General features: G+C 41.4%; 2 protein-coding genes across 2 annotated transcripts in view; both read right to left on the reverse strand.

Moving 5' to 3' along the window:
• dpysl5b (dihydropyrimidinase like 5b) overlaps window positions 1-816 on the reverse strand; it is a 23,733-nt gene extending 22,917 nt beyond the window's left edge. The window contains exon 1 of the mRNA XM_056242836.1: window positions 684-816. The gene's annotated coding sequence lies outside the window, so the exon portion shown is untranslated. The remainder of the gene's footprint in view (window positions 1-683) is intronic.
• Window positions 817-2,092: 1,276 nt separating this feature from the next.
• Window positions 2,093-12,500, reverse strand: part of sobpb (sine oculis binding protein homolog (Drosophila) b) — a 16,322-nt gene continuing 5,914 nt past the window's right edge. Inside the window, exons 3-7 of the mRNA XM_056242835.1 lie at window positions 10,759-10,944; window positions 9,979-10,130; window positions 8,952-9,050; window positions 7,025-8,340; window positions 2,093-3,174 (exon numbers count right to left, since the gene is read on the reverse strand). Of these exons, the coding sequence (XP_056098810.1) occupies window positions 7,027-8,340; window positions 8,952-9,050; window positions 9,979-10,130; window positions 10,759-10,944 (1,751 nt within the window). The 3' untranslated portion in view covers window positions 2,093-3,174; window positions 7,025-7,026. The remainder of the gene's footprint in view (window positions 3,175-7,024; window positions 8,341-8,951; window positions 9,051-9,978; window positions 10,131-10,758; window positions 10,945-12,500) is intronic.

Genomic DNA, 12,500 nt, shown 5'->3' on the forward strand with positions numbered 1-12,500 from the left:
CACACACACACACACACACACACATATTTGAGTACAAAAGAGCTGGTTTTGGACAACAGCACACTGATTATTTTCTTTTCTTGTGTTACACTACACATAATAACAATAATCTGTGTATCATAATAAAAAAACACTCTGAAAACAAACACACACAAAGAGGATGATGAAGATGAAGATGATGATGAAGATGATGGTGTTTTCACACATGTTTGTGCATGCAGGTCTATAACTACCAGCATCTCTTCATTCCCCATCTGTCATATTCTCTAGCATTACATTCATTATATAGCCTAACATGCTCATTTAAACATTTACTTTTATGATTTTTATATTCTAATATTATTAATAACATCAAACATCACTGTCCCCCTAAAACCCTCACACCATTATTGAATAAATAAACACCTATAAACAGATATTTACTATAATATAAATATTCTAATATTATAATCATTGATTGCAATGCATAATATCATACATAATTGTCGTTCTGTCAGAGCTGCATTCATATGCATAACACATAACATAACAAAAAGCCATATCTGAAATATTTGATTGTTAGTTTATCATCTCAAGCTAAATTCACAGAAATAACCGGTTATTCTCCCCGTTTCACACGAAAAACAGACATAAAGGTTTGCGGACATAGTGGAATTAATATTAATTATGAATTGTTAACGTACCGTAAACGGATGAAGCTATTTGATGGTTTGCTCCTCTCGTGCACCGATGACAGCTGTCCCTGCGCGCGCACGAGACCGCGACGGTGGCGCGCCTAGCTCTTTGATTGACAGGCGAGAGAACCAATGAGAGGCTCGGGTCTCAATTTGAGCAGAAATCCTTTTTTTCTAGCAGTGGTTTTGAATGTTGGTTTCAATAGTTATATTAAGTATTTAAATAATTTTATTAATTCTGTCTCTACGAACTAAAAAAATGTAAAGCCCTTTGATTTAGTTAGTAGTACATTTAGCCTTTTGTTGTTAATGTCAGATATTTAGTCGCTTTTAAATTATTAAATGTCTTCCAGGAATCTATTGGGAAATCAATAGGAGATATACACACACATGTACACACACACTAAGAAATGACATGAAAACTGTGATGTTTAGGGTTTTTATTATCAACAAATCTAGTCATTAGCATAATTCTCTGTTCATAAAATGACATAACACAGACACTGATCCTGTGAACTTCATAACAGGTCATTATACTGACGATGCTAAAGCATTTATCACATTTAAATTAATGGAAAACATCCAAAAAACATCGAATAAAAATCAGGATGGATGCAATAAAAACATACACAATGAAATAAACGTAAAAGAGCATGAAGATATTTATAATTATGTTTCCCCCGATATTTCATTAGTTTGGCCTTGTGTAAATGCATCAGTTGGCACTAGTGTGAAATATTGAGCATTAATAATAGGCACGCGTTACTCATTTAATCAGCACTGTTTGATGTTGTTTATGGCATTGATTGTATTAATATTGATATTTGAGACGCTACCATGGTATTCTTAGAAGTGCTTTTGAATATCATGTAATATCATATAAACGTGTGTGTGATATCATGGTAATACAATGTTTTTTTTACACTAACATTATGCTTCGAATGGATCTTGTGCGACTGATTATCGAACAAGAGTAAATCTTGTTTCAATGCATGTTGTTGATTGGATGTTGAGATGTGGGCGTGGCTCAAACGTGTATGCAGATGAGCGTGAGCTTGAAGGGGCGGGGTTTAGGAGAAGTCTGACAATTTTGATAAAACATTACCATGTCAAAACATTTTTAACACACAGATGAATCGTTCACAATAACATGCATTTAGAAAATTGACAGGGTGAATTTTCACTTCATGCCAACTTTATGAAATAACACAAATGTGAATTACGCTTTGCTTACTTTGATGTTCATCAGCTTTTAAACACTGTTGACGGAGGAACATGAATCATAATCAATTCTCATATTCTGCCTTTTCTCCATGTTCATCTGTGTTTAGTGTGTAATGTTTCTGTTTGAGCAAGAAAAATAGATTATTCTCTATATCAGTGTCAGTGTTTCTGAACTCCTGAAACGCCTCCATTGTAGTCTTGAGTTTCTCCCGGGAACGAACACCTCACAATATTCCTCATTATAATAATCAATGCGCAGAATAAAGGGGCGGGGCCTGGTTGAGTTAGTTAGTAGTGTGTTAAACTGGTGGTTATGGAAAGGGGCGGGACATTTCCCAAACACACTCAAAGCGCTCGACCAATCACAACACACTGCTCCAGCCGACCAATCAGAGCACAGTGTGCTTTCAGAAGGAGGGGCTTCATAGAGACAGGAAGTAAACAGAGCGTTACTGACAGACTGGGAAGAGAGGAGCCGCAACAATGGAGAATATGAGGAAAATAATCAACATTCAAGCAGGAAAACCTGTTCTAGTAGAGAAACAACAACAATAAGACCCATAATAGGCCCTCTTTAAGTTGTTAAGATCATGAAGAACATTGTGAAACCTTCTGCTTCTTCACTCTGAATCAGTGTCTGTTGGCAACGGCATCAAACATCATCATTCATCACTTTGGCCAATAACTCATAACAGGCACTCAATAAACCATCAAGGGTTAAAAAGCAAGAATTTCTCAGATATTCCTGCATATTTAATTCCCGCAAACACGTTTTACTAAACGCCTAGGAGCTGAATATACCGATGTGTGTGTGTGTGTGTGTGTGTGTGTGTTTGTGCGCAGTTGGCACTCTTTAGGCGAAGTCTAAAAATGCCCTGTAGCCAAAAGCGCCAGTATGTCAGGTAATCCTAAACCACAGCTGAACACACACACACACACACACTCTCTCTCACACACACATACACATATGGGTTGGCAGTACGGAACAATGCCTGGCTTTATATGAGCTCAGCAGGAAAATACACAGAGACTTTCACACACACAAACACACACACACACACACACACACACACACACACACACACACACACACACACACACACACAAACACACACACACACACACACACACACACACACGGTTGATCTGTGACATCCATGATCCTCTGCGCCGGGCGTCTGGTTCGGCTTTACTGGCACTGTGGTGTCGTTCAGAGAGTAAACGTGAGTTCACACACACCCCTCGTCTCCATCATTTCACCACGGCACACACACTCCTGAAACAGCCGAGAGAGCAGAACAAATGTGTGAAATGCTATCATATCATATCTAATATGACATATTAAAAGAAAACGCATGTTAAATTGCTCTGTATAGTGTCCCGTAAACACAGACGTGAGCAGATATCTACCGCTTGTTTGGGGTCAGTAAGATTTACCTTGAAAGAAATTAATATTTTATTCAACAATGATGCATTAAATAGATCAAAAGTGACCGATAAGGATTTTTACATTGTTACATTTTTTTAAAATGAATTCTGTTATTAAATCAATTTTCTATTAATCAAAGAATCCTGAAAAGAAAATTAATTCTAAAAATTAATTCTAGTAAAAAAAAAAACAGGGAAACTTTCCATCGGTAAACACAGCGGGAAGTAATCATAAGTGACAAAAAATATGTTCTGAGTTTTATAAATGTTGTAAAGTGTGTGTTCTTGGTTCTGTGAGCGTTACGGGAACAGTGACACTGTATCATTCTCACACATTATGGAACGTTACTTTTGAATCTGAACGTTCTGAAACAAGAAACATTTAAAAACCGTTACATTTAAGTTAGGGCTGGGAAAAAAATCGATTTGATTTAAAAATCGAGTTGGTAGGTCAAATCGATTCATATTTTCAAAAAATCTATTTTTTTCTCCCCCTCATAGCGTACATTCATTTTGCATTCGCCAAATCTTCCTTCAGTGTTTCCGTAGCACGCTCCCTGCGGCGCAGTTCGGGTACGACAGTCAACACGATGAAACTCTCTCCAAGATGATTCAATGTTACTATTATTATACTTGATCTGAAGATAAAGTTCTATGGTTTCGCATAAAACAACTTTATATTGCTGGACTTTATTGCTGTAACTAAATCATGTTACTTTCTACCGGGTGTCTGTTCGCAACACTAGAGTAGAGTCAGAGCACTATAATTGTTCTTCATGCGCACAGTAACTGCAATTTAAAACTGTTAAAAAAAAAAGGCTCCATAAACGATTGCATAGATAGATACTGTACGCATCAATATGTATTTCCTTTGTGTTTTGAACTTTTCAATGCGGACTCGACACGCGGCGCGCTGTGACTCCGTGTTGCTTCAAGCGCATCATTCTGCGCTCGGGAGGATGCGCATTGCGCATTATGAAAGATTATTACAGTTTTTTACAGTCGCTAGGACACATTTCTCAATACTTAGGTCACTTTTTCAAAACTCTTCACACAGTTCTCCTAACCAACTTCCAGCTCGGCACAGCAGTTCATTTCACATTCAAAATGCACTAAAACTACAGAATCACTTCGTACATGTCTCAAATCAACACATTCTTCCAGAACACTAGCAACGGTTGACAGCCGACAAACACACTTTGTCACCCACAAAACAATGACCTAAAAAACACTAACAACAGGAAACTTTATACAATGTTTTCCTCTGTAAATGCCTTCTTTCTTCTACCTCTCTACTGTTTAGAAATCACTGCAATATATGTGACTAGAATGAATTAGACATGATGCAGTAGCCTATGCTTCAATACGACATATATTTTATGTTTTTGGAGTAATTCCAAAGTACAAAAATTTGTATACACACCATCCACTGATTCAGATACAATAGGAATCAGCTGTGGTTGGTCCAAATGTCCAATTGTTTTTATACTATTTCATTTTTAGATTTGAAATATATTTCATTACAATATTACTGTAGAAATGTGGCAAAATGCTGTCTTATTCAGTTTTGTATTATGTTATTGTTTTGAACTTAAGTTTAACAGTTTTGAAAACAGTGTGTAAGCGTGTGCACAGAGTTTTGGCGGTTGTTGTGTCGAAGTGAGAAAAGAATTAATGTAATTTGAAAGATGTAGTCATTGAATGCATTTTGTGCCAAAGCAATGATAAATGATCCACAGTTTAGCCCACATATACTTCTGTTGTGCTCACTGTGTGAAGAGTTTTGAAAAAGTGACCTATGAGAAATGTGTCCTAGCGACGGTTAAAAACTGTAATTTCTTGTTCTGTCCTATCTATCATATGTTGCTGCCTCATTAAACAGCTGTGCTATACATTTAAAACATGTCTCAATTTTATAGTAGACTATATAATAATTTATCTTTTTGTTTTTTGTTTTCTTGTTTTTCATGAGCATTATGTAACATTTTACCAGATTTGGTGCTCTTATTTGTTCCCCACTAAATGTTTTTGTCACTAAATGTTCAGATTTTATACAATTATTGTGCACTTGTGATTTTTCTAGACTAAATTTTACTGCTGAATTATCTCATTTATAATAGCATTTTTGTCATAGATTATGATCATATATTTTTTGGATTTGTTGTTTTTTCTTTATAATGAAGTTGTCTGTATTAAGCAGATTGTGTTTAACACACAAAAGAGTGATTATCAGTTCAACACACGGAGTTATAGAAATTCTACTTGATTTAAAAAAAATCGAATCGAATCGTAAATCAGATTTTTTTAGGGGAAAAAATCGCCCAGCTCTAATTTAAGTATATGACTGCAAATGGACCAGAGAAAATGAATTCTAGGCTATTAGTAAAAACGACTTCTAGCGCCACCTAGTGTAGAAATGATGCACACGCTGTACGGCGTCTGTGTTTGAGCACAAAAATATAATGAAGAAAAAAACACAATAGCTTTGCTAATAAACCCTTGAGAAAGCAGGAGAGAGAGAGAGAGAGAGAGAGAGAGAGAGAGAGAGCGAGAGAGAGAGAGAGAGAGAGAGAGAGAGTGAGAGAGAGAGAGTAACAGGATGAGAGTCCCAGTCGTGACTCCGGTGAATCCCTGAGCGAACGGATCGACTTACAGCAATAAAACCAGAATCAACACTGAACACACAGACACACACACTTCAAACAAGATCATCATACGATTGATCGGCTTTATCTGAAAGGAATCTGATCCCACATCAGCCATCATCTTTAAATCAAGCTTCAGGATCCACATGAAGGCCTGCCATTGTTTCTGTCAGCTTTGGGAAAGTGCCACCAAAAACAGGGAAACTTTCCATCGGTTAACACAGCGGGAAACACTCCTGACGGACACTAATGTGTTCTGAGTTTTATAAATGTTGTAAAGTGTGTGTACTTGGTTCTGTGAGCGTTACGGGAACAGTGACACTGTATCATTCTCACACATTATGGAACGTTACTTTTGAATCTGAACGTTCTGAAACAAGAAACATTTAAAAACTGTTACATTTAAAAACAAACATCAACTGAAACATTCCATGATCCATGTTTTTGTTCTTACGTTATTAAAGACCAGATAACATGTTACTGGAGGAACGTTTGATCTCAGATCTCTTTCTTTTGTAACACACACACACACACACACACACACACACACACACACAGAGAGATCCTCACTCTGGCTCGGGTCTATAAAACCTGCTCATTTCAACTGAAATATGAGATGCAGAAGAACCTCCAGAAACAACATCTGGAGCAGCACACACACACACACGCACACACACACACACTCACAATCATACACACACGTTCCTCTAACAGGCAGGATTGTGTGTGTTTCTCGTGAGCGTCTCTGGTTTCTCCTGCTCTTTTCACTGCTAATGCAACTTTAGAGGCACGACACGGATTGAGTTTCCATCCGGCGCCATTCTGAGGGAAAACCCACAAACACACACACACACACACACACACACACACACACACTCAGCATGGACAATTTAATGCATGTACAGGTCTGTGTTGAGTTAGCTAGTTTGCCGTTAACAGTACTATGGTATAGTGATGATAAATACCATGGTACTGAACCTTATATATATGACATTCTGTAAAAACAGAGTATTTGTACACGAGTGATGAGCATGTGTGTGTTCACACACTCACCCTCACTTGTTCTGCTCTCTGATTCTCAAGCATCGTCTCTTGACGGGCGGCTCTGGATCGTTCTCCTCAGATCCCGGTGCATCTGTGTGTGTGTTCTTCTCCCAGGTGTGTGTGTGAGTGTGTAAATGTGTTTGTGCATCTGCGTGTGTGTTCTTCTCGCACTCACAGGTGTGTGTTTGAGTGTGTAAATGTGTTCGTGTGTTTTTCTCACACACGGCCCGCGCGTACGTGTGCTCTACACACTGATTCGCTTCCTCGTCCCCAACGCTCTCTTTCGATTGGTCGCTCTGGCAGTCTGCTTGCTGCTGATTGGCCCGCCCACCCAGACAGCTGTTCTCCTTCACATCTTCACAATCAGAGAGAGGAGAGGGAATCTGGGCGGAGCTACTGCCGTCCAATGAGAGCGAGGCGGCCTGTATGGCGGTCGAACGAGCCAATGAGTACAAAGAGGCGGGAGTAACGACTCCGCCGTCCAATGACGCGGAAGAAGTCGATGTCACCACGGGCGTGTAAAGTGCTTTAATTTGAATGTGAGTGTCGTGATCTTCCTCTTTCACCGGGATTCTCCGGAGACACCGGATCACTTGCCGCTCCGATGCTGAGGGAAAAGGGGAAGCACATTGTTCGATCTTCACTCTATTTTCACTAATCTCCTCTGAGTGACACGGATCAGGTGTGCGCTTACTAAACTCAGTGTCCTGCAGGCTTCGAATCACTCCTATGTGGGGCGTTTGATGGGGAATCGGGATGGGAATGGGAATGGGAATCGGGATTGGCACAAAGACGGGATATGGCATTAACATCATGGGCTGTGGCCACGGCGAAGGCATTTGAGGAGGGAATGGCGGGTGGAAAGGTGTGTATGGGTGCAGGAAAGGAGGCGGAGCAAACGACGCCCTGTGGGAGGGGCTAACAGGATGAGGGGCGGGGCTTCGCAAGGCCTGTGCGTGAAGGGGAGGGCGCACAAAGGGGAGGGGCATGTGAGGTGGGCGTGGCTTCTCGAGTGTAAAACAAGGCGGCGATTGAATCTTCGAGACGGGTGTTCGCAGTGATGATGATGATGAAGATGATGACGGTGCCGTTGGGGGGATTTTGGCCGGAGAATCCCAAGCCTCCGGGGTCAGAAGTGTCTGGTTTTCCGCGATGACCGGTTTGGGCCGGTTCTCCTCGTCTTTGGCGCTGGTGAGCGCGGCACGAGCCTCCCGGTAGAACACGTCCATCTTGTACTGGTTTAGACATTTGGTGCTGCAGAACTGCAGTCGCTCCTCACCCGAATATTCTTTAGTGTGACGCACGTGTTTACACCAATCACACACCTGCGGAGAGAGAGGGAGAGAGAGAGAGAGAGGGAGAGAAAGAGAGAGAGAGAGAGAGAGAGAGAGAGAGAGAGAGAAGCACTCATTACTTTACATAAACGTCACATGATATAATAAATATATTATTATTATTATCATCACCATTTACTCTCCCTCAGAGCTACACTGCCGTTCAAAAGTTTTGGATATTATTATAATGTAAAACAGCTGTTTTCTATGTGAATATATAGCTAACATTGATATAGTTCAACACTGATAATAATCATAGCTGTGTCTTGAGCATCAGATCCTCATATTAGAGTGATTTCTGAAGGATCATGTGACACTGAAGACTGGAGTAATGATGCTGAAATTCAGCTTTGATCACAGGAATAAATTACACTTTACTGTATATTCACATAGAAAACAGATGATTTACACTGGAATAATATTTCACAATATTACTGTTTTTAGTATTTTTAATAAAATAAATGGTGAGCAGAAGAGACTTCTTTCAAAAACATACCAATCCAAAACTTTTGACTGGTAATGTATATATTATTTTAACTGGACATCACATGATGAATGTGCCATCGCTAGAACACAGTGTGTGTGTGTGTGTGTTTGTTTACACGCGTGTTGTTGTTCATCTTCAGCAGAAGTCTTGTGGGCGTGTCCAGCGTTTGCCCGGGGGGCGGAGACTGGTCGCCATGACGATCCTCATCACGAGCCTTGAGGAACACACACACACACACACACACACAAATCTCAAGTACTTCGTTTGAAACAGAAAGTATTTGGACACTGAAATGATCAAATCAGGGAGTCATTGATGGTAAATTGAAGAAAAAACCTGCTGAAGATTGTCTGTGTGTGTGTGTGTGTGTGTGTGTGTGTGAGTTAGTTAATGTGATTTCACACAGTCACTAGAAATCCAACTTCACACACTCTGAGTCTCAGTCACGTTAGTCACTGCATCTATTGTTTTATCATCTTTCTTTGCGTTAATTGAAACTTGGCTTGATATTTTATACCTTCTGAATGACACTGACATGTTTAAGTGCTGTGTGTGTGTGTGTGTGTGTGTATGTGTGTGTGTGTGTGTGTGTGTGTGTGAGAAAGAGAGAGAGAGAGAGAGAGAGAGAGAGTGTGTGTGTGTGCGTGTGATGGGTAGGTTTAGGGGTCGGGTTAGTGTGTGTGTGTATGTGTGTGTGTGTGTGTGTGTGTAAGTGTGTGTGTGTGTAAGTGTGTGTATGTGAGAGAGTGAGAGTGACTGTGTGTGTGTGTGTGTGTGTATCTATGTAACCGGAGCGTTCTGTGAGTAAAGTATGCACTGTAAGCTGAAACCTCTCTCTCTCAGACACACACACACACACACACAGGCTCGAGCTCGTCTCAGTCAGGATAAACTATCCTCTGTGTTTCAAACTGACTCTTTCTCTGTTGTGGGAATGAGCAGCTCACCAAACACAAACAGTGTGTGTGTGTGTGTGTGTGCAGTCAGTGATGTAGTTCAGTAAACTCAGTGTTTCTAGTGTGTGATGGCGTTCATATATCCACATATACAGGTGTTTTGATGGTCACTTGCAGTATCTAGAGGTCTAATAAATGGTGTGTGATGTGTGTGTTCAGTGAGATCTGGTTCCTGACGGGTTGTACCTTGTTGCGTTTGAAGTAAGCGCGCCGACACGCAGCGAAACACTTCTCACTGCAGAAGCTCTTGAGCTCGGAGCCCATGAGCAGAGAGTAGCGCTTCATGCCCTCCTTCTGACACCACACACACACGATCTGCACACTCTGCACATCCTCCACTGAGGAGAGAGAGAGGAAACACTCAGATGAGGAGAGAGAGAGAGTGTGTGTGTGTGTGTGTGTGTGAGAGAGAGAGAGAGAGAGAGAGAGAGTGAGTGTGTGTGTGTGTGTGTGTGTGAGAGAGAGAGAGAGAGAGAGTGAGTGTGCGTGTGTGAGAGAGAGAGAGAGTGTGTGTGTGTGTGTGTGTGTGTGTGAGAGAGAGAGAGAGAGAGAGAGAGAGAGAGTGTGTGTGTGTGTGTGTGTGTGTGTGTGTGAGAGAGAGAGAGAGAGAGAGTGAGTGTGCGTGTGTGAGAGAGAGAGAGAGTGTGTGTGTGTGTGAGTGTGTGTGTGTGTGAGAGAGTGTGTGTGTGTGTGTTTGTGAGAGAGAGTGTGTGTGTGTGTTTGTGTGTGTGTGAGAGAGAGTGTGTGTGTGTGTTTGTGTGTGTGTGAGAGAGAGTGTGTGTGTGTGTTTGTGTGTGAGAGAGAGAGTGTGTGTGTGTGTGTGTTTGTGTGTGAGAGAGAGAGAGAGAGAGAGAGAGAGAGAGAGAGAGTGAGCGTGTGTGTGTGTGTGTGTGTGTGTGTGAAATGTTTCAGGACAGTATTCACGTGTTTGTGTGTGTGTGTGTGTGTGTGTGTTGTGTTACACACCGGCGGAGGGTTTGATGAGCGGCACGATGACGTTCATGCTGTGTTGCTCCTTCACTCGCGGGGAGGAAGAGTGTGATGATGATGATGAAGAGGGCGAGAGAGGATCTTTCTCTCCGTTCCTCACGAGCTCTGAGGAAGAGGACGACACCTTCCTCTCTGTGGCCTGTGGATTTGGCACTGAGTTCTCTAGAGGGAACAAGAAACGTGAGTACAGTGTGTGTGTGTGTGTGAGAGTGTGTGTGTGTGTGTGTTTGAGTGTGTGTGTGTGTGTGTTTGAGTGTGTGTGTATTTGAGTGTGTGAGTGTATGTGTGTGTGTGTGTTTGAGTGTGTGTGTGTGTATTAATGACATGGGTATTACACTGGTATTACAACCAATCTCTCTCACACATATAAAGCCAAAACAATCTCTGTTACCGTAAATTGTATGTTTATCTCTGTAAAGCTGCTTTGAAACGATCTCCATTGTTAACAGCGCTATATAAATGAAGATGACTTGACTTGACAACATGAACATTTCCTGAGTCCTCGTATTTAAGAATGCTTTATAAACACACTCAACCGTGTTTTATTACAGTTTTTCTCAGTCGCTTTGGTGCGTTTCTCAAATCATCCTTAATATTTGCAAAGAAGTGTGTGCATTCTAGGGGTGGGAGAAAAAATCGATCCATCGATGCATCGCGATTCTCTCTCCAACGATTCTGAGCTTAGTTTTTAACCAGATGTGCGATGACGAGTTTGCTTTAACACCCGTACTCTGCTTGCTTCCAATTCCTCACACACATACACCACTCGAACCTTCCGTAAAATAATCTTTCATAAAGTTCGGAAAGGTTGAAGCGAATTACAAGGACATTCACAGGCTTCATTGCACAGGATACGCTGTGAGAGACGCGCGCTTTCTTTGATGTTACACTTGAAGTGTGTGTGCTGTCTCGCCCGTCGGTCTTTTCCTTACAAATGCTCTACGAAGTCATCATTTATGTGGTTTGGAATGCAGTGGACTTTATATTTAAAATATGAACCTCACTAACAGAAGGCTGCTTTCAATTTCAAACGCTGACGCGCGCTTTGTTTGTAACGGTAGAGATCCACTTTTGCGACACGACTGTAGCGTGGTGTCGCGACGCCTCCCCACATTTGTACTTTGATGGGCGTTCCTCAAGTTTACCGCTATGGGCGTGGTTTTGAGCCAGCGGCCAGTCTAGAACAGAGGACCTGCGAGAGACTTCCTCCCGTCTACATATGCTCTACTTCTATTGGATAGTTGACGGATTCATTTGCATAAAGCTGGGCATCGGCCAGCTTTTTGACGCGCAGCATTTTTCCAAATGAAGCGCCGCCTTCCCGGGATGCTTTGCGGGCGCGTTAAAGTCGCGTGACGTCACCCATAGGAATAAAGTGGAGTGCGGCGCGACTGAAGTGTCGCACGGACAAGTGGATCAGTACCGTTACAAATGTGGAGAGGGTGCGACACCACGCTTCAGTCGTGTAGCAAAAGTGGATCAGTACCGTGAGACTGCTCGCGCATGCGGCTGTGCGACTCCGTGTAGTGGTTTAATGTACTTGTGCAAAATTAACGTAAACACAGCCAGTTATGTCTTAAGCCAGGGATTAAACGGACAGGACACACCGCATTACTTCTTTTATTTCAAAAGAGATGCGTGAGTGAATACAGCTTAATAGATCTCCCGCAGTCTATGATGTCATAGTAAAAAACAACAGTAAAGATGAAGAAAAATCA

This window comes from Rhinichthys klamathensis, unplaced genomic scaffold, assembly GCF_029890125.1.
Source record: "Rhinichthys klamathensis goyatoka isolate OS25496 unplaced genomic scaffold, OSU_Roscu_1.1 h1tg000758l_1, whole genome shotgun sequence".
Classification (NCBI taxonomy): Eukaryota; Metazoa; Chordata; class Actinopteri; order Cypriniformes; family Leuciscidae; genus Rhinichthys; species Rhinichthys klamathensis.